Source organism: Hypanus sabinus, chromosome 3 (genome assembly GCF_030144855.1).
Source record: "Hypanus sabinus isolate sHypSab1 chromosome 3, sHypSab1.hap1, whole genome shotgun sequence".
Lineage (NCBI taxonomy): Eukaryota > Metazoa > Chordata > Chondrichthyes > Myliobatiformes > Dasyatidae > Hypanus > Hypanus sabinus.
The window spans coordinates 72,325,674-72,348,597 of record NC_082708.1 but is presented as its reverse complement, the minus strand read 5'-3'; the positions used below and the strand labels follow the sequence as shown (position 1 = coordinate 72,348,597).

Here is a 22,924-nt window from a genome sequence, read left to right as displayed (position 1 = left end):
AAGTTCTACTTACATATCAAGGAGATAGTTTAACCTCATATTTCCAATTTTTAATCGTCTTGTGTGCAATTTCCATCTACAACAAAAAGTGCTCTTTATTTCTTCCTCCTCCTAATTTTTCAGCCTCAGCAAGCAGTCTTTAAATATCATTCAGTATCACTTCATTATATATAGGTATTCTATTCCCTCTTGTTTTTAAAAAGTTACTGTGAATGATAACCAAATGAAGCCTGGGAATTCTTCTCTGCACCAACATATTGGAGCATTTACTTTTAAATGGGGCCCTTTCATACATGGTACAAAGTTGAGATAAATTGGAATTAAAAAAAACATTTTCTTATTGAAGAACATAAAAAACACTTAAACAGCTCAACTCATTTAAACAGTGCAGAAACTCAGAACCATATGAAATTCCAAGCTATTAAAGGGTAAAGATGATGCAGAACTCAAGTCTCAAATCACCCAGTTGTACTGAAAAGTAGTATACTTACATTGATGTAAAATCTTTCCAATTTTTGCACCTGAACTTGAGGGGGAGTAACATTCTTGCAGGTAGGTTTGCTAGCATGGTTCGGGAGGGTTTGCAAGGGGGATGGGACCCGGAGCGATAGAGCAGTGAAAGAAGTGCACAGAGTAAAGCCAGATCTATCATATAAAGAGGTTTTGAGGAAAGAGAAGCAGAATAAAGGGTGTAAAGGTAGTAAGGTAGAAGGGCTAAAGTGTGTGTACCTCAATGCAAGAAGCATCAGGAACAAAGGTGATGAACTGAGAGCTTGGATACATACATGGAATTATGATGTAGTGGCCATTACTAAGACTTGGCTGGCACCAGGGCAGAAATGGATTCTCAATATTCCTGGATTTCAGTGCTTTAAAAGGGATGGGGGGGGGGGGGGGAAGGGAGGAGGGGTGGTATTACTGGTCAGGGATACTATTAAGGCTGCAGAAAAGGTGGGTAATGTAGCAGGATCCTCGAGTCAGTATGGGTGGAAGTCGGGAACAGGAAGGGAGCAGTTACTCTACTGGGGGTATTCTATAGGCCCCCTGGTAGCAGCAGAGATACCGAGGAGCAAATTGGGAGGCGGATTTTGGAAAGGTGCAAAAATAACAGGGTTGTTATCATGGGTGACTTTAACTTCCCTAATATTGATTGGCACATGATAAGTTCCAAGGATTTAGATGGGGCAGAGTTTGTTAAGTGTGTCCAGGATGGATTCCTGTCACTGTAAGTTGACAGGCCGACTAGTGGGAATGCCATACTAGATCTAGTATTAGGTAACGAACCGGGTCAGGTCACAGATCTGTCAGTGGGTGAGCATCTGGGGGACAGTGATCACCACTCCCTGGCCTTTAGCATTATCATGGAAAAGGACAGAATCAGAGAGGACAGGAAAATTTTTAATTGGGGAAGGGCAAATTATGAGGCTATAAGGCTAGAACTTGCAGGTGTGAATTGGGCTGATGTTTTTTGCAGGGAAATGTACTTTGGACATGTGGTCGATGTTTAAGAATCTTTTGCAGGATGTTAGGGTAAATTTGTCCCGGCGAGGAAGATAAAGAATGGTAGAGTGAAGGAACCATGGGTGACAAGAGAAATGGAAAATCTAGTCAGGTGGAAGAAGGCAGCATACATGAAGTTTAGGAAGCAAGGATCAGATGGGTCTATTGAGGAATATAGGATAGCAAGAAAGGAGCTTAAGAAGGGGGCATGAGAACGCCTTGGCAAGTAGGGTAAAGGAAAACCCCAAGGCATGACAGAAGTGAAGGTAGGACCGATTAGAGATAAAGGTGGGAAGATGCGCCTGGAGGCTGTGGAAATGAGCGAGGTCCTCAATGAATACTTCTCTTCGGTATTGACCAATGAGAGGGAACTTGATGACGGTGAGGACAATATGAGTGAGATTGATGTTCTGGAGCATGTTAATATTAAGGGAGAGGAGGTGTTGGAGTTGTTAAAATACATTAGGACAGGTAAGTCCCCGGAGCCTGATGGAATATTCCCCAGGCTGCTCCATGAGGTGAGGGAAGAGACTGCTGAGCCTCTGGCTAGGATCTTTATGTCCTCGTTGTCCACGGGAATGGTACCGGGGGATTGGAGGGAGGCGAATGTTGTACCCTTGTTCAAAAAAAGGTAGTAGGGATAGTCCAGGTAATTATAGACCAGTGAGCCTTACGTCTGTGGTGGGAAAGCTGTTGGAAAAGATTCTTAGAGATAGGATCTATTGGCATTTAGAGAATCATGGTCTGATCAAGGACAGTCAGCATGACTTTGTGAAGGGCAGATCGTGCCTAACAAGCCTGATAGAGTTCTTTGAGGAGGTGACCAGGCATATAGATGAGGGTAGTGCAGTGGATGTGATCTACATGGATTTTAGTAAGGCATTTGACAAGGTTCCACACAGTAGGCTTATTCAGAAAGTCAGAAGGCATGGGATCCAGGAAAGTTTGGTCAGGTGATTCAGAATTGGCTTGCCTGTAGAAGGCAGAGTGTTGTGGTGGGGGGGAGTACATTCAGATTGGAGGGTTGTGACTAGTGATGTCCCACAAGGATCTGTTCTGGGACCTCTACTTTTCGTAATTTTTATTAATGACCTGGATGTGGGGGTAGAAGGGTGGGTTGGCAAGTTTGCAGACTACACAAAGGTTAGTGGTGTTGTAGATAGTGTAGAGGATTGTCGAAGATTGCAGAGAGACATTGCTAGGATGCAGAAGTGGGCTGAGAAGTGGCAGGTGGAGTTCAATCCGGAGAAGTGTGAGGTGGTACACTTTGGAAGGACAAACTCCAAGGCACAGTACAAAGTAAATGGCAGGATAGTGTGGGGGAGCCGAGGGATCTGGGGGTACATGTCCACAGATCCTGAAAGTTGCCTCACAGGTAGCTAGGGTAGTTAAGAAAGCTTATGGGGTGTTAGCTTTCATAAATCGAGGGATAGAGTTTAAGAGACACGATGTAATGATGCAGCTCTATAAAACTCTAGTTAGGCCTTACTTGGAGTACTGTGTCCAGTTCTGGTCGCCTCACTATAGGAAGGATGTGGAAGCATTGGAAAGGGTACAGAGGAGATTTACCAAAATACTGCTTGGTTTAGAGCGTATGGATTATGATCAGAGATTAAGGGAGCTAGAGCTTTACTCTGAAGAGGAGGATGAGAGAAGACATGATAGAGGTGTAGAAGATATTAAGAGGAATAGACAGAGTGGACAGCCAGCGCCTCCTCCCCAGGGAATCACTGCTCAGTACAAGAGGACATGGCTTTAAGGTAAGGGGAGGGAAGTTCAAGGGGGATATTAGAGGAAAGTTTTTCACTCAGAGAGTGGTTGGTGCGTGGAATGCACTGCCTGAGTCAGTGGTGGAGGCAGATACAACACTAGTGAAGTTTAAGGGACTACTAGACAGGTATATGGAGAAATTTAAGGTGGGGGGTTATATGGGAGGCAGGGTTTGAGGGTTGGCACAACATTGTGGGCCGAAGGGCCTGTAATGAGCTGTACTATTTTATGTTATGTTCAAAACATGGTTCCTTTGAATCAAAATTTCCCATACCTCAACCTGGTAATCACTACTCAGTTTCAAGACAGGATACCATCAAGTATTGTACTCAAACATTCATGGAGGGAGTCTTCATTGTTCTTATCATCCATAACTATCAAACAGAAGTTAAAGGGGAACATTTATAGCTAAATGTCAGTGCCTCTTGACAGCAGCTATTGAGAGCATCCTAAATTACTTACAATTAAAGGAGCTCAAAATTCAAGCCAATGAGGTATCACCAAATTCAGAAGCTTGGTGATACTTCATTGGCTTGAATTTTCCAGGTTAAAAGAAATAAATTATTTCAGAAATGCTTAAAAAAAAAGTCCCTTTAGTCTTACCGATGCTTGATGCTTGCGGACTTTAGCAATCTGATCTCCTTTTGCTTCCATTCTTTTCACCAATGTTTCTAACTCTCGCTCCAAGTCGTCTCTCATTGCATTTGTTTTTGCTTCATGTATCTGTTTAACTAATTCCTGATGTTCACTTGATTTAAAAAAAAATTGCACACATTAGCTGCAAGGAAACTATAGATTATATTTTAACGAAGAGGATTCATTGATTTTCTTGCTCAAGTTCAGTAATATAAACATGAGACAAACAGTAGGACCACAAACTCATTGTGGTTTGGAGGTTTCTGTGTCAAGTGACCTGGAGAGCTATGTTGGATGAAGTCAGGGTTTTATGCTGTGGTTCTTGGTCGGGTCACCCACAGGTGAAGAGTGGTCCATCAGTCCTCCAGCTTAGGAGGTTCAGCTCAGGGCTAACAACCCTGGCTGTTCAAACAAAACTGTTACGGAATAGCAATGAACAATCCTTCTACATCTGAGTGGCCAAGGACAGACAGAAACGGAGGACCTTCATTGCTGCCCTAAATGCCAGCAGTATAATGGGCAGTAAGTAAACAGGACACAGGAAAACAAAATAGGGAATGGCTTGTAAAGTTAGACAATCAGGAGAGGATGCTAATATACACATGGCCATATATTTTCCATTTGGTTTGCTTCCCACGAAGCCAATTGTGTTTAAAAGACACAAGATGAGCAAAATCATCACCACACCACCAAAAAACACAAGCTGATTAACTTGCTATCACATCTCATTTCCTCTGCATTTCTGCTATGCCACCCTCTAATGTGCTAGGCTGGAATTAATTGCTAATAGTAAAACCGCTCCCACAGCTACCTCCTGGCAGGGAGAAATGTGACACCTAAACAGGAAAGGCCAAGGGCAGTGGTATGAAACCAAATGAAGCTTGGCTGTCAGAAGAGGTTGCTGCAATCAGCTATACACTGCAAAGGTATCAGTGTGGCTTTGTGAAGTTCTTTTTTGCAAAAATACAAAGGAAATTTAAAATCTAATCAGCAATGAATCTCAGTAATATTATTTATTATAGGCCATCCTACACTTGCTTTCAAAAATTATCATTTAATCTGACATGGTAAACATTAAAATATATTTTCTAAAATCATAATCAAGACAAAAATTGCATACCAAGTCCCTTCAACAAGAGATAATAAAATAAGCTGTCAGAAATAGATTTTAAAGAGTGCCCTACAGGAGATACAGAACAGCAGAAAAGTTTACCAAGCCCACAACTTCGTACCTCAACAGCTAAAAACACAACACTAATAGTGGAAAAATACAGATCAGATAGTTGAAGGGTGAGTAAGTAGTTATGCAGAGAGAGAATAACTAACCAGATCCTCAATTCTCTGTCTGATTCTAAAAAGAGTATCCCTCCAACTTAGCATTTGAGTTATAACTTTTATTGCCTATTATTTTTATTGTCAGAGAAACAATAGACTTCATGAGAGCCAGGTTGTGGTACCTAAGGCAGAACAAAAAAAGAGGAGGAATAATATACATTTCAGCTTTACTATCACGAGGGCAATACTGAAATGTGAGCATCTTTGGTGTGATATTACCATGGACAGTATGCTAAATTCATAAACTGTCTCATCTATTTTCAGATTATCTAGAATCTTGTTCTCCCATTCCATTAGTAAAATATAACCACGAAGGACAAACTCAGTGTCTTCCTCCGCCTGCACTGTAGCCCTACTTGGAATAGTTTTGCATTATTCTCCCTGCTGCAGCTCAAACCCTTGACAGTATCTTTAATTTTTATCCCATATTCCCTTTTGCAACATTCCTAATTCAAGTTCAAGTTTGTCATTCAACCATACAGAGCATATAAGACAGTCACACAAAAAAATATAGCCCAAGCCCCTGAATGTGGCAGCGGTCTGCAGTCAAACACAATACATCTTGTTTTCTGCCGAGCAAACACCAGAGCACCAACTCCAGTACATACGCCAATCCACACTGCCTCCACCACTCCCGTGGAGCATACCGACTCCGATACCTCTCTCCTGAGCAGCTGCAGATAAATGACACTGTAGCTTGAGGCACTAGGATGAAGCCATGCAGCTCCCCCACCGTTCGTAAACCAGTGAATTAGACTTGCAGCATTCCACGTTAACAATGTCCAACAGGGTCTCATGATCACAAGAAAAGCAACTAAGACAATCACTCACTGTTAGACTGCACACCTACTTCGTGCACCCACTCCAACACCACTGCACGATCTGCACAAAGAGCAGCTCCTCTAGTTCTCCACCAATCAGCAACTTGCTGTTGGAGTAGACTTTAAGTTCTTAATGTCCAGCAGGGTCTTACAATCATAAAAAAATGTTTCCTTTATTCTTTTGCCTTTCAACATCTTCCCTATCTACTTGTTTCTGCTTTCCTTTTATTTTAATGTAATTGTTTCTGTATTTTATCACTTACTGAAGCACATACTGGAATTATTGAATGAAGCGAGTAGAATGAATTTTAATTCCCCTTCCTCAGATTTCTTCCTTGAAATCTGGAGCATGGAATACAAATCTTTTCTGTAACTGACAAACAAGTTCATGACAGCTTCTTGAGATTAATTCATCTGGATGGAATATGACCTTTATCCTATCCCAACTATTTCATCTAGAAGACAAGTCAACGTTTACACAAGTGTACCTCTGAACACATTGCCGAGTCCACATCCATATTGTAATGAACTTTGAGTTATCATGTTTTGAGTGCAGCAATATTATACAGGTGAAAATTTAAAAGCTGTTAAGCTATAAATTCTAACAATGATGAATTAACATGCTAAATACAAGGCAGATGAAGAGAATACTTACAAACTCATTTGTCCAAATTCATCTTGTAATGTCAGCAATAGTTCAGATAGTACCTCATGGGAATTGGAAGATACAGTAGATCCAGAGGAACTTTCAGTCATTGAATTAGCCATTCTGCAGACTTTTTTTTTGACCATTGGCTGCTCACTGACCACTCGGTCATTGCACAAGATTTTGTTATGTTGCTTCAACAGATGCAACACATGCTGAACATTAGCACTGACTGAATGACTTGGACCAGTTGACTAAAAGACAAAAACAACAGTACGCTTAAAAAAAAAGTTTTTTAAAAACTTGGAAGCAAATGATTTTAAATTGATGTTTGTTCTTGACATTAGTTAGTAACAGGTACACATCCAAGCACACCATGCCTTAAAATACATTTAATTTTAAATATTAAAAAGCTAAACATATTTGAGCTCTTATCGATAAGTATTTTTGAAATAAACAAAAAACTTTTAATATAAAGTAATGTACAGTTACTATGTGGAATGAATGTGCTTACAAACCAATTTTATTTTTTTGTCCCAGGTAAGGCTCAAATTCATCAGATATCTCTACAACAACCGTAGATTCCGGACTACAGAGCGCACCTGATTAAAAGCCGCACACTCTAATTTTAGAAAGTAAATCAATTTTGTACTTGTACAGGCCGCACCGGATTTTAAGCCGCAGGTGTCCCACGTTGTAATATGAGATATTTACACAGAAAGATATTACACGTGACGATTTTTTAACTTTTAATTAAATCCGTATGGTAACAAAACAAATACATATTGCAAATGCTTTTTTTTGAACAGTGCCTGTAACACAGCTACTTTTAAATATACATACGTATCGGTAACACACAACTTACGTTGCGTATACTTTTTTACTGAACAGTGCATGAACAACATTCCAATATCTCCTAACGACTGGTAAAAAAAATATATATACTGCAGCCTACCAGGAAAAGTTATTGATCGCCTTTAACTTAAAAGCTGCATCATATGCTTTTCTTCGAGTGTTTTCCATGTTGATGAGGGTGAGTACAAATGACTGATTTACAATAATTTAATTGTGAAAGTGCTTTTGATTTATCGTACAATTTCATTGGACCTCTGTGAACTACTCATCAATTTTATTGGTCTTGCTATGATCCCAGCCCCCTCCTTTGTGAGAATCGCAAGAGCACCCGTTGGGGGGGGGGGTCAGTAGACCCAGTGGAGAGAGAGAGAGAAACGTGCCAAATTGCACATTCACCCGGGATACAGAATAAGACGACAGCGACTATTGTCTCATGGAGTCCACGTGAAAAGCCCTCGGACAAGGTGGGCTGGTTGAGAAAGAGATTGCATCATCCCAAACTGATTGACTCCTGCGACCCCGTGAGGAAGTATAAAGGAGAGTCTCAGGGGGACAGCCCCCTCAGACGCACCAAGAAGACACGAGAGTGTTCCCACAGCAGCGGGAAGCCATTCTGAAGGAAGCCACGTGCGTTATTCCGGGATTGGAATTTGTGGCTGGAATCACAGAAAACCGCTTTTAACTAACATCGGGGAGAGGAAACCAACGCTCCCCCGATTTCACGGAAGATTCATCAAGACTCGGCAAGTTCTTTCTCTTCTCCCCCAATCTCTCTCTCTCGGTCGCCCCACGTGAAACCCAGCGATTTTCAAAGGGCTGAGGCCTGTAGACTTTCTGAGTGACTTTTATATTTCCAACGGACAATCTATTAACCCCTAGACAACAGCAGAGCTCACTTAATGATGAGTATTACTATACCCGCGCTTTAGATTGAGAGTTGACGATGTGCACTATCTGAATGTATGTATTAACCCTACTTTTGTGTCCCTTTATAAATAAAACATTTGAAAATAGTGACATCAGACTTCAACGGACCTCTCTATCTTCGCTGGTAAGTTCTCCAGTTACGGGATTCATAACAGTCTACTGTTATGAGGCAAAATGTTTTTGGCAGCATGAAAAAAAAACATGCATTAGCAGCACCGTAGTATAGGCCGCAGTGTTGCTGCAGTGTTCAAAGCGTGGGAAAAAAGTAGCGGCTTATAGTCCGGAATTTACGGAAATTACAAAACCAGCCACAGTTCTACCATTTCCAATGGACCTCATCTAATCCGGCTGACCTGATATAACTTTAAATGGACTCAATCCAATCTGAAAGTCTGGAATACAACAATCCAAATTGAGAAGCAAAAAAATGCAGTTGTTGAAATTCTGAGTATTTCCAGCATTTTCTGTTTTTATTTAACTAAAACAGTATTTCCACGCAGTACCAAGAAAAGGCTGTGCTGTTGGAGTACTTTTAGATTAAGTTATATTGAGCTTCTATACCTTCTCAGGTGAGCATAAAAGGCTAAACAACACTATTTCAAACAGATGAGTTCTCAGTTAAAATCATTATATACTGTGTATATATAGTTGCTGTTTGTGAGACCCAAGCAACAGTGAATTTTTATTTCAAATATTTAATTGGTTAAAACGTACATTGGTACATTGAGGATCAGAATTTCAGTTAATTGTTGTATCCATTTTATCTAAATTTAAAGACTTACCAACTCATATGCTGGTAAGGAATGATTTCCTGCATTCTTTTAATTGCCAATTTAACTTGTGAGTGAGGTACTTAAAGGGTAGAGAAACCATACCAGAATAGAAGAATGGCTGTGTTTTCAGTTTGAACCAACATTTGGAGGTTTGCACATTGCAAAGATGGCTAATGGTCAGTAAAGTTCTCTGAAAATATGAAGAAAATATAAGCTAGGAGCTTGACAACAACTTAACTGAAGTGAATCTCCAGGACTGATAAGTCATAACATAATCAGGGCATAAAAGACAATATTGCCTTGTAGTATTGTCTCACTATCTTTAAGCAATAGCAATGAAATGGTAAGTTAGCTTACAAGATCAAAGTCTCAGAGGCCGAATAAACTGGAAACAGTTGTCTGGTTGTAATGAGATAGAAGCCATCTGGTTACAATAAGATAAGAAACACTATGTTATCTCCACTGGCATCCAAGGCCTCAACAGCAGCAGCAGAGTTGTATTTCACTTTAGTAATAAGACATAACTAGAGGCTTAGGTTAAGACAAGCCATGACGCACTCACATGTTATGCAGTTGTCAGACTTGTGGAGAGCAAGTTCCTTCTCTGACCTATGAAGGGAAATTGCTGTCCCTAAGATACAGCACAGTTAATAAAGAGGAAAATGCAGATGGATACTGCAGCAACCAATATTCCAGCTGCATCAGGTTGAAGATGATTAAAATGGGTCGGATCTGGGCTGGATTGTTGAAGTAGTATTATCTGAATGCAGCAGAACATAAATAGGGAGATAAGTTTTAGAAACACCATTTTTAATTCCTTATAGAACCCTGGAACAGCAGGAAGGCCTGGGATCTCAGAGGGACCTTTAAACAAATACTTACAAGGAGGAATCCCAAGTCTGAGAGAGAAGGATGGCATGGTAGCACAGCAGATAGTGTAACACTATTACAGCAATAGCAACCTGGGTTCAACTCTCCCAATGTCTACAAGGAGTTGATACATTTTGCCCATGATTGAATGCATTGCCTCCAGGTGCTCTGGTTTCCTCCCACATTCCAAGGAGTTAATAGGTTTGGCCTCATGAGTGTAATTGGGCAGCGGGCCATTGGGCCAGTTACCATGCTGCGTCTTTAAAAAAAAATCAAAAGCCAACCACAAGTTTAGGTGAGACATGTCACCCTGTATCTCAAAGAAATGTACAAGTACAATAAGTAAAAGCTTTCGGTTTGGTTACCTTTGTGAGTAACTGAATAAAACTATATAGTATGTGTCTCTAATGTGCATGCAAATTGAGCACTTAAGGCTTTCCTCATATAACACAGCATGAAATTGGAGTCATATGCAATTAAGAGCAAAATCAAAGGCGGAAGTAGGAAGTTTGCTTGCCATAGACATTATTGATTCAATTAGTGAATATGGTCTTCATTGTCAAAATTTCCAGTTCTAGTGCGCCATTTACTAGACATGCATTCAAAGAGGTGTTTGTTCTAAATAATAAGACAAATTGACATTGGGTATTGTTGGGTTTTCAAAGCAGGAAGAGTAAGTCTAAAGGAGTTAATCTTCAACCAAAATGAACTGATAAACAGTGGTAGTCCTTCAATGGGTACAGGGAATCAAGAATCTAAAGAGCATGGGGTGAAGTTAGAATATATTCAAAAAATAAATCTTAACACTTGATTGAACCTGCAAATCCAAGTTTCTCCAGTTTCACACAATTTATGGTGTTTATAATGCCAGGCTTCTCTGGTGGGGAACTATATTTTTCAGAAGTCTGAAGATTATTCATTCAAGTTTTATTATAGAGACTTCAGTGCATAAAGGAGCAGAGCCTTTTCAAATTGCTTCCAGCATCATCTTGGCAAGATTCCCACTGGGATGTTGTTCAGAGGTTTAGATGAGTACAAAACAGGTCAGGGGATGAAGTAAGTGATGGTCTCCTATCTCCACTTGCTGGCTGCAGACCCCTCCCTAGGCTCACCAGCTGAACTGAAACAGAATATCTTTGACAACCAAGAGGATCTGTGAATTATTTAGAAATACTAAAATAAAAATTAAAAGTTTTGACTCAAAAGGCCTACTTGCCATTCTTTCAGCAGCCTCTCCTTCTCATCAGTTAGGCCAACTTAGTCTAACCTGGTTACTTGGGAAATCTGCACAAGTCTACACCATACCACTGAATTCAAATGCAGTTAAAGGCACCCTCAGTCAGGACTTAACTGTTGCTGAGTCTGCATTCCAGCCTAGGTTTCAGAACCCCAAATATCTGTCCAGGACAAAAGGGCACAACTTCAGGATTAAAGGATGTTCATTTAGAACAGAGATGCGGAGAAATTATTTTAGTCAGAGGATGGTAAATCTGTGGAATTTATTGCCACAAACGGCTGTGGAGGCCAAGTCATTGGGTGCATTTAAGGCAGAGATAGATAGGTTCTTGATTAGCCAGGGTATGGGGAGAAGGCAGGGGAGTGGGGATGACTGGAAGAATTGGATCAGCCCATGATTGAATGGCAGAGTAGACTTGATGAGCCAAATGGCCTACTTTTGCTCCTCTATCTTATGGCCTTATCTGCTCAGTTATCTCCTTAAATAAGCACACTTGCAAGAATAAACTGTAGGAATATTTGGGTTACATGAGAAATCCTAGATAACTAGCCAACACCAACAATGGAAACAATCAATGAAGAGGTTGGGTAAAATCAATAGAAACAATATTATGATAGAGAACAATGAAACACAATAATAAAAAACTTGAACATGCAAAACTAGTGCAATTACTAGTACTCACTTTTCCTGCAACAAATGGAATATCACCCAGATTAAAGCGGTAATGGGGTTGCGCATGAGAATGGATTGTACAAGGCTTCTAAAAGACAGCAAAGAAAACCATATTAGACAGTCATATTGAATTCTGCTCATTAGTTATCCTCATAACCGTCAAGCACGACTACGAAAACTTAAAAATCATAATCATCTTATTTAAACACCAGTAGCATATGGGTTAATTGTTAGCACTCTCCCCCAAGTCAGAGGGGCCTAAAGCCCAGGCATTAGTAACTAAGAACATTTGATACTCAGGTTCAGTAAATAGACCATAACACCTAGAAGCAAATGAGGCCATTCGGCCCATTGCAGCTTCGTTAACACAGCTAAGAAACGATCACATCTAGCAATTTTCACATTAAACCACAAACCTGTTTTAGAGCATTTTAAATGCTTTCAACCCAAATATTGATAACTGTTAGCAACGATTAAATTTACCTTCACTAGATGCTGTTTCTTGTTCTTTACTTTCTTTGCCCTTGGTTGTGTTGATGGTTCTACTGGTGACACTGCTTGTAACAAAATTCTGTTTCTTTCCAGGCCAGTCTGCAACTAGATACAAAGAAAAACTTTTAAATATAATTATATTGGTACCAAGTATAATGTAGACAATCAATATTATCCTATAATTTACATAGTATCCTATAATTTAACTGAATTATAAAAAATCTTCAAATCTGCAGCTCCATTGATTAGTATTTCATCTCTCTATATTATCCTTGCAACATATCCATAACATCTTTAGCAGGTGCCTCATGGAAACCAATGAAATGCAGTCATTATCATTTTGAGTACATCTTAGTAGTACGAGTGTGAAATGTTATAACTATATCTATTTGAGCTATACAAAGCAAAGCAGTTATAAATATTTCCCCAAAAATTTTCAATAAGGTCAGAAACAATATTTTAGTTGTATAAAATTGAAATGCTGATGGTTGAATAATGGCTCTGATTTGCCTAAAAGGAGTGTATTAAACACTTGCACAAACCTGCGCAGCTTTATCCTGTATTAATTTTCGTTGATGTTCTTCCTCTTGCAACTTTTGTTCCAATTCACAGATTTTTTTCTGGATAGAAGAACAAATTAGCTGTCAAATTATCATGACCATGGAAAGGCAAATTTTTATTCATAGTTTTACTATGGGTCATTTGATCTTCTACTCCTGCAGACTTTGCTGCTGCTCTGAATGGCAGATTTTTTGAACTAACCCATGGCATTTCTATTAATATTACAATACACTTTAGATAAAGCTTCTCCAAGATGTTACAGTTGTATAATAAAATCTGAACAACCTGATGAGTTGAAAGTAATTTTAGGAATCAGGGCCTTGGTCAGACAAGAGGAAGCATGGCAAACATCTCCTGGCAAGCCAGATAGCAAAAATTAATGGATTATCAATGTTATTGTACATGTACGTTATAGAAACATATCAGAAGAAAGGATTTCTGTTACAATGGCTCAGAAAACCACCTGTGAGCACAGATTTTACACTTTTAACACTGTGAACCTTTAGTCATATGTAGTCTCTCGATGGAATATATAGGGGATTTATTTAATGCTGAACTAGCTTCTCACTGCTCATTGAATTCCAACTTCATTTCTAATTGGCGTTCTAAGTATAATTTAATGTTGAATTAGATTCAATTTAGTCTCTGAAGACTCTATCCCAATAACTTATACAATCACAGTATTCCTTTACACATGCAACAAAACTCTAGTAAAAAACTAGTGGATACAATCAAATGTCCAACAAAAAAAAAAGAGGATAGTTAGTAAAATCCCATCTGGCCCAGAACATGTTGGTGCAATTCTACACTGTCATTAGAAAACATCCTCACATCAGCCACTACTCTCTGGTTTAGTGCAGCATCCTCACACAATATAAGAAAACAACATCAAACTGTCAGACCATCAATACAGGACTTGCATGCATCCAGGACAAAGAAACAGGCAGGAAAAATCATTGCAGTCACTACACACATCCAGCAAACTTTTCCCCCCCAAAAGATTACCCTTCTGGAAAGCACCACTGGGCTATTAAAACAAAAACTTCATGCCATCTTATAAGTGTCTTTTTCAGGCAATTAACCTGATCAACCATTCTAGTCACACCCCACACCCCCCCCCACCCCATCCATTACCTCAGTCACTACACTGTAAATATTTTAAACCACTTTTTATAATGCTGATTACATTTCCAATATATGCTGGTATTTATGCATGTTTTATTCCATATCTGTACCAAGCTCTAACTTTATTTTAATATAATTATTTAATTGTTAAATGTTGTTGTTTCTGCTGCATTTTGCACCAACACACCAAAACAAATTCCTGACATAGTGTATTCTGTTTAATTGAGCCACATTGGGACCGATACATGTTGACCCAATTAACTGAAGTTTCATGGAAATAGTTAAACAGGTATAAAAAAGGCAAACTACTGTTCAACTGAGTAACAAATTATGTATTTAAATGAAATACAGAACAAATCTGAACACTGCCAATACCTCTACAATACTATAAAACTGTGTAATGGTTCCTGATAGTTATTGACAGAAGAATTCATCCAGTGAACACTGTCGTGTTCTTTTGACTGACTGTCAGTAATCAAAATCAGCGCAGACACCTGATGTAGATAACGGACTGCCTTCACACAATGTTATCAACGATTGCATGCTTCAAATCTTCACTTTCAATGTAAACTTCAAGATGATTGTCAATACCTTCAAATTTTTCATAGGTCCTAAGTTGTTGATGTAATAAAATTGCTTCCTTTTCACTCCTGGTGGTTTCTAGCTCTCCAAGCCTGAAAGCTTGAAGCAGCAGTAAGCAAAACAGTCTGAATTGTCTTAGTACTTATTGCTTGCCAATTATCAATGACAAAAATCACTGCTTTTTGAACAGAAATGTAAGCGACTGATGCTATTTAAAAAAATGTTCAGTGTAGTGTAGTCCAGTGTAGTGTCTAATAGCCACAAATTACACCACTGACGCGACTCAGTGCACACGACTGACACAAATTAGAAACCGTTCAGCAATAGTCTCCTGTCCCAATTAAGTGGAATAGTGTCACAAATAAATGAAGCAAATCAAATCCCTGCCATTTTCACTTTTTTTGTTCTTTAAGAGTTGCCCAAATAAGCACTGTATGGCAGGGGTCCCAAACTAGAATCCACAGACCCCTTGCTCAATGGTATTGGTCCATGGCATAAAAAGATTGGCAACCCCTGGTATATGGTGAATAAAGTTGATCTTTTATCCTTAACAAACTATCAGCATGAAGAATGGCAAGTGACACTCCTTTGCCACCAAATGCAAAATCTGGGTAATTTGCATTTCTCTTTAAAAAGCACAGATTCAAGGCTTAACAAGGATAGCATATATCATGCAAGACTGATATTTTCACTTACCTACCTAATAGCAAGGGCAGGAGTGTGGAAGCCTTGTCTATTAACTTGAAATTACTTGATACAGTAAAACTATAATTCAGTCTCCTCAGGACTCTAGTAGTGCAATTATTAGTGGACTATTAGTTATTTCTATTAATGACACTCTTAATTCACCTCTTTTTCTTTAAATGGTACATAATAATATGATAAAATCATCAAGTGAACCAGGGTCATGGCCAGTAGAATACAAGTGTGCTAATGGGGCTCTAGCCAGCAGAAAGGCTGTATGTTGAACATCACCTGATGACCAGATGCCAAACCATCATAACTTCCAAATGAGTGGATAACAGAGTTTTACTCAAGTATTACTCACTATGTTACATGATAGAATTATACCTTCCTTCTAAAATGACAAACGATTATGGTCACATGCCACTTGGAATGTTTTCAGAATCACTTTAATTATTTCCATAAGGAAATAAAATTTTTATTTTATCATATTTTATTTAGAGATACAACACAACAACAGGTTCTTCTGCCCCAACAAGCCCATGCCACCCAGGTACACCCATGTGATCAATTAATCTACTAACCTGTATGTTTTTGGAGTGTGGAAGGAAACCAGAGCACCTAGAGGAACTAACATAGTCACACGGAGAACGCACAAACTCCTTGCAGATAGTGGCTGGAAGTAAACCAGGGTTACTGGGACCGTAAAGCGTTGTGCTGGCCCATTATAGAGAAAACATTTACCTCTGCTGCAGTTTGTGTTGCTGTAAGTTTGAGATACTCTCGTTCAATTAAGTCAAGTTTTTCAAGCTTTGATTGTAGATCTGTTTGGTCCATAGAGCCCTTCTTTTCCAAAGATGCCTGTTTTAACAAGAATGCAACAGATATTATTAGATTTATTATATTTACACCAGTTGCTACTTCAAGGAATGAAGTTTTATGTATATGAACCTACAGAAAAGTGGATTATTTTATCAGATCCCTTGACAGGACCTGCATTTCAATTCTATCTTGGTGGCGTAATCCCAAATATTGCCTTATAACAAACTATCAGCTTTAAAAATTTTAACTAACATAGCATCAAAAATTTCCACAGCCAGGTTATCACCCAAAAACTGCACAGCTGTAATTTTAAAGTGGCCTTCCTTTGTTTTGATCAAACCTGGAGGATCAGTTCACCACCATCCTAACAGTTCCTTCCACAGTTTTAAATAATTTGATTTGATCTCTCAGTCTTATTTGAATAATCAAGTCTATTTTATGCAACCTGGTTTCAAAGCATAACAACACTGTAGATCTAGTGAATCAGAAATAGTTCCCCCAAGGCCAATATATCCTGAGTTGTAGTGTTGAGAACCAAGTGCCTTACTCCAAATGGCACCTGAACAGTGCACTTTACATATTTAAGAACTTCCACCCTGTCATATCCCATAAATGAAAATTTTTATATACTTCAGAGATTTGTATTTAGAGGTCTAGGTATTCCTCAGGTCTTAACATAAACAGTTAAAAAATTCTTAGATCTACACAATCCAAACTATTGTCTATGAAAGTGAGCAACTCTAGTGCCTTAGATTGTAAAATTGGTACAATTAATTTCAATATACACATTGTTTCAAGACTTATCACTTAATAATACTACATATTTTATTTCTGAAACAAAGCATAAACAGAAAGCCCAATCAACAATTATACACATTATGTAACAATTACCCAAACTGAAGCAGACTGCCATGGCTAATAAAAATTGGAATCCTCAATTACAAAATTGGGGTCGACTTTTCTTGATTCTAGCATGAAGCAATAATCAGTTCTTAAAATGATATGCAATGTGATTTGAAGTGGTATTTAGTACAAACAGCTTTAAGATTTTGGATAAATGTTCTTTTGCGTGTTTAGATCTGCTTGACAATCTTATTAGCATTACCTGTCTCTGTAACATTACTCCTCGTTCCATTTCAGCATTATGAACCATTTTTCTCATGTACTCTAGCTGTTTTTCCAGAATGTTACAACGAGACTCAGCTGCTGACAATTGAATTGTCAATGCTGGAAATGAACCAAAGCAAATAATAATAATAGAATTATGGCAATACTTTGCTGCAAGGAAAGGCTTCTTTAACAAGTGGGTCATTCTCACAAATCCACTTTCAAACATCAGAATTGAACTCTGTAAACAATATATTATGTGCAGAACTGAAGTAAAATTCACTAATGTTAAGAAAGATGCAATTTCAGAATCCATGCCACTGCTAACAAAAATTTTAAAAACAAAATTTAGATAAAAGTCAATCAAATATCAGCAAGCATGTGAATGATTCTCAATTACTGTTTAGGACTGAAAAAATACCAGTTGATTTTGAGCTCCCCTTTCCTCCCACCAATATAAAACAGATTAAAGCTTTCAAATGACTGATTAACAAAAGAGAATGTGTTCCTAATTGGGCTATCATCTCCAATACAAACAAAATTCCCTATTTAAATTGAAGTAATTCATACTATCTAAAATTCCATTGATAAATTCACTGTACAATTGTTTTCCTTAATGGCATACAAGGTTAATCTTGACCTTGAGGAAGAAGGAAAAAAATTAATCAAGGAATTAGGAGAGCTACAGTAGATAGTTAACATAGTTGAGAATCCAAAGGTATTTCATATATATATTAAAAGCAATAGTGTACCCAAGGAAAATATGGACGTGATCTGCAACAACTGCACATATGACCATCCATCTGCTGTACACATGGCTTCACGTATCCCTGATCAGAGGGCTAAGCAGGTGCTAGACCTTACCCAAGGGTGATCTGCAAGCTAAAACAGGGAAGAAGTGCCATACACCTGCTTTGTTAAAGACATATCTCCAACCTGCTAGTAATTAATAAGTATGCTGTATATTTTTTTTAAATATATTAAACAAGTAGTGCAAAAAGAGAAGAAAAATTACTGAGGAAGTGTTCATGGGGTTCATTGTCCATTCAGACATCTGATCATAGAGGGGAAGAAGCTGTTCCTGAAACATTGAGTGTGTGACTTCATGCTCCTGACCAACCTCCTTGATGGTAGCAAAGGGAAGAGGGTATGTCCAGTGTGACTGGGATCCTTAACGATGAACTTTTGAAGATGTCCTCGATTCTGGGGAAGCTAGTGCCCATGATAGAGCTGGCAGAGTTTACAACTTTCTGCAGCTTTTCCTGAACCTGTGCAATGGCCCCTCCATACCAGACAGTGATGCAACCAGTTAGAATACAACCAGATACAATACAAAATCACCTCATCTCTGGTACAAAGGATATATCTATTGAACTTCTGTTGACACCTTAAATTAGTTGAGCTCTTAGGTTGATCTTCATTATGCAGAGATGGGAAAAATTCTCATACAAGGATTGTGACAAAATTCAATTACAAGCACAAGTTTTGTTTTGCAAATCTTAAAACAGAAATTGCACTTCCAACAAACCTCTATTATGTTGTGTTACTTCTGTTGGTGTGTCACCAGCTTTTTGTTGGCTCTTATCTAACATTTTTTTATACTCTGCTGTCTCCTTAGAGATTCGTTTCAAGTTTTCCTCTGCCTGTGTTCGTTCAAACTCCAATTTGCGAATCTTTTCTTGAAGGTTTCTTAATGCTGAAAGTACCGCTAAAATAAATCAAAGTCAGATTAGGAAAATTTAGATAGTAAATCTTGATAGATTCTTCAAAATTGTCTAAAATTAAAGAAAGGTTATAAAATACACTTGCTATGGAGAAAAGTACTTTGTGTTCAACCTTATTGTTATATTTAGCTAAGTGTACTCTGGTGAATGTTGATAGAGAGAACAAGCAGCCCACAAGTTTCTTTGAAAGCAAGGCTCCAAATAGTTTAGAAATAAAAAAAATATTGGGGGGCACAAGTACACAACCAAATGAAAGTAGGAAAGATGATTAGGAATATCATGCAAACAAATGAATCATCCTTAGTGTTCAGACCCACAACCTTGAAGTTCATCTGCAAATATCCTCAAGTTCCCATGGTAAGATTTACAATTTTCTAACACCACTGTATTTGAAAAAAATTCCTTCATTGATTATCTTGTATATACAGCCAAGAAAATTAACAGAACAGAATAATGTAATTTAGAAGAAATTATAAGAGTAGGGATGGAAAAGGGTTAAATGCAGCATAAATATCAGTTGAAATGAATACCTTATTCTGTGCTGTATAGATGACACACGTTATGATTATTTGGGTCATGAAAATTCACTCAAAGAATTCACACAGATTTGAGATAGAGAATACAATTCATTCCAATGGAATTTACATGAAAAAAGTCACTGAACTTGTATTTCCCGAAATATGTGCAAATAATACGACTTTGTGTTACCATGAATCACAATAGAGTTATTTACGAAGGCAATAACTCTATTACACAGGTACGTCAGAGTCATACACCATGGGTTGGGGGAGGGGGACAACACCCTTTGGTCCAGTTCACTCATGCTGACCAAGATGTCTATCTGTGCTAGTCCCATCCACCAGTGCTTGACCCATATCCCTATAAAGCTTTTTCGTTGAACTTTCCAAATATCTAAGTGTTGCTATTGTACCTGCTTCATCTATTTCTTCAAGCATCATTTCACTTACATACTATCATCTGTGTAAAAAGTTGCCCCTGAAGTTCACCAACAAGAGAAAATCTGCAGATGCTGGAAATCCAAGCAACACACAAAATGCTGGAGGAACTCAGCAGGCCAGGCAGCATCCATGGAAAAGTGTACAGACTCTTTCTAGCTTACCAGCACCTTTCCTGTAGCAAGATGACCAAAACTGAATATAATACTCCAATACTGCCTCACAGGTGTCTTTAAACAATTGCAACATAACATCCTAACCACCCTACTCAGTGTAATGATCAATAAAGGCCAGACAGCTACCTTGTCTACCTGTGATGCACCTTATTGGGAATGAAGTATAGTGGATTCCAGTTAATTGGAACATTGGTTAACTGGAGCAGACACTTATTTGGGACGACTCTTACAGAACAAAAATTAATTCAGAAAATAGCTAGCATCCTTTCATTAATTTGGAATACCTTGCCACTTAATCGGAACAGGAGACTGTTGCTGAACAGTCTCTAACTCCTGTCAGTCAAGTGCACTTGTGTGGCTGTAAGACACTGAGGAATTGAGGATATAAAAAAATTATTTTGAACCTATGTAACCTCTGGTTAAAAGAATAATTGGGACTGAATAGGAATTTTTCAACTGAAGTAAATTTTGTCTTCAGCAGTTAGCTAAAAAGAACAGCTTATACTGGTTCTCCCTTGGTGTGCAGACACTAAGAAGTTTGTTAACATTGTACCCCCGTTTGAGTAAGGGGAGGAGGACTCATCAATAAGGACAGGAATGAACATCCATCTGTAATTAAGTTAGGGCCTATTAAAGGGAATAACTGATAAGGACTGGACAGAACAACCAACTGTCATTAAGCCTCGATTTAGTAGACTCTCTTATCTAAGTAATTAAGTTTTGCACCAACAGATTTGGTGGGCGTACCAGTTCTAATAACATCTTGCAACAGTAATGTATGGGGCTTACTGTGTATAAATATACGGCTGTAACGTGACTAAGTAGGCCCACTTGTCAGATGGTGGCAGTACTTGCATGCCTTCCCTTCAACAACTAGGTCTCAAACTCCTGCAGGAGGATGAGCAATAAACTGTTGTAACTACAAGAAGCTAGTCTCCCGAGTTTTATTCAGATTTGACTTTAACAACAAAATAGTGTCAGTTGCATGTGTTTGTGTTCAAAAGCAGTGTCATTTGTCACTGATAGAAATAAGCAGCAAGCCAAATTAGAATTGTTTTGCTCACTGCAGTTTCAAGCATTCAGGCTTGGCGATGCCAGCAACAGCCAGGAGTGAAAATGAAATGATTACTCTAATTCAACAAGTTAGGACTATGAAGAATTCAAAGGTATCAATAACCATCTTTAACATTACAATGAAAATGAAGATTTGGAGGATGCAATCATTGCTAATGTTGTATGAAGGCAGTCCATCATCTGCCCTGGGTGTCAGGGCTGATTTTGTTCATTTACAGTCAATCAAAAGAACACAGCACCACGTTAGTTGTCCATCGTACCCAACGATGACTGTGAAACCTGCGTGGGAGTTTTTAAAAGTGCAAAACCCATTGCATTGGGACAGTTCCATTCACTCAACTTTGGAAGCTGGGGTCGAATGGTACGAGTATTTGTCACAAACTGAGGTCTTCTTTGGTTGCAGTGGGTAACTATGACTTCTCCTGAGGCTATCATGCCCTTTGCTCTCTACGAAGCATTGCTGAATTGCCATCTTGGCTGTTGATTTCATCTGTCCACTCCGCAGACCTAACTTCAACATGCTAGGACAGACGTGTCCCTATTTCACTAGGGTACGAGGCCTGCTGGCTACACCCAGCTGGTTTTGCCCAACTGTCAAAGCAGTGTACCAGAGTGTAATTGCTGTCACATGCAAACAGCTAGTTGGAGCCACAGATGCTAGCTGAGCGTCCAGTGGGGACCGAAGCTGAATGAGCTGCCCTGGAATGGACAATACAAGCCCTTTCACCAAAGGTGCTACCCTTCCCTGGACACCACACATGTTGCAGCAAAAACTGGATGAATTCCTCTGTCAATAACTATTAGGGACTAACACACAGTTTTATAGTACTGTAGCAATAGTAGTGTTCTAATTTGTTCTGTATTTCATTTAAATATACAATTTATTCCTCAATTAAATAGTAGGATTCTTTGTTTTTCTTTGTACCTTTTAAACTATTTCAATGAAACTTCAGCTAATTGAGGTAGCAGCTTAAGTGGGCCAAAATGTACTGGTCCCAAAGTGTCCCAATTAACTGGAATCCAGTTATGAGGAGCTCTATGTCCCTCTATTCTGCAAAACTCTGCTGAACCCTATCATTGACATTGAGAGTCTGACCCTGGCTTGATCTCCCAAAATCCAAAACTTTGTACAGATCTGAATTACACTTTCTCATTCCATTTACCAAGCCGATCAAGTTCCCAGTATAATTCTGGATGATCTTGAGACAGTCTATTTTAGTGCAATCTGTAAATTTACTAAGCATGCCTTATCTATTTTCATCTAAATTCTTGATATAAATTAAAAGCAACAATGGACCCAGTATAAGCTCGAAGTACATATAAATCAGTCACAGGCCTCTAATCTGAAAAAAATACAACCTTCCACCATCATCCTTTGCTTCCTACCATTAAGCCAATTCTGCATCCAGTTAATTAGCTGTTCCTTGATCCCATACAATTCAATCTTTTAGAACACCCTACCATGCAGGCCTTAAAGGCCTTGCTGACTATGCCTACCATCCTACACTTGTTAAACTTCTTCAAAACACTTAATCAAGTTCATGAGATATTCTCCCACCACAAAGCCATGTTGAATTTC

General features: G+C 38.7%; 1 protein-coding gene across 4 annotated transcripts in view; it reads right to left on the bottom strand.

Moving 5' to 3' along the window:
- The window catches only part of LOC132391442 (centrosomal protein of 57 kDa-like), a 35,260-nt gene that overhangs the window by 4,621 nt on the left and 7,715 nt on the right, over nucleotides 1–22,924 (bottom strand). For all 4 annotated transcript variants that reach the window (XM_059964650.1, XM_059964649.1, XM_059964648.1 and 1 more), the window contains exons 3-10: nucleotides 18,944–19,123; nucleotides 17,414–17,535; nucleotides 16,231–16,347; nucleotides 13,077–13,154; nucleotides 12,526–12,639; nucleotides 12,053–12,130; nucleotides 6,718–6,962; nucleotides 3,874–4,018 (exon numbers count right to left, since the gene is read on the bottom strand). In XM_059964650.1, the coding sequence (XP_059820633.1) occupies nucleotides 3,874–4,018; nucleotides 6,718–6,962; nucleotides 12,053–12,130; nucleotides 12,526–12,639; nucleotides 13,077–13,154; nucleotides 16,231–16,347; nucleotides 17,414–17,535; nucleotides 18,944–19,123 (1,079 nt within the window). The remainder of the gene's footprint in view (nucleotides 1–3,873; nucleotides 4,019–6,717; nucleotides 6,963–12,052; nucleotides 12,131–12,525; nucleotides 12,640–13,076; nucleotides 13,155–16,230; nucleotides 16,348–17,413; nucleotides 17,536–18,943; nucleotides 19,124–22,924) is intronic.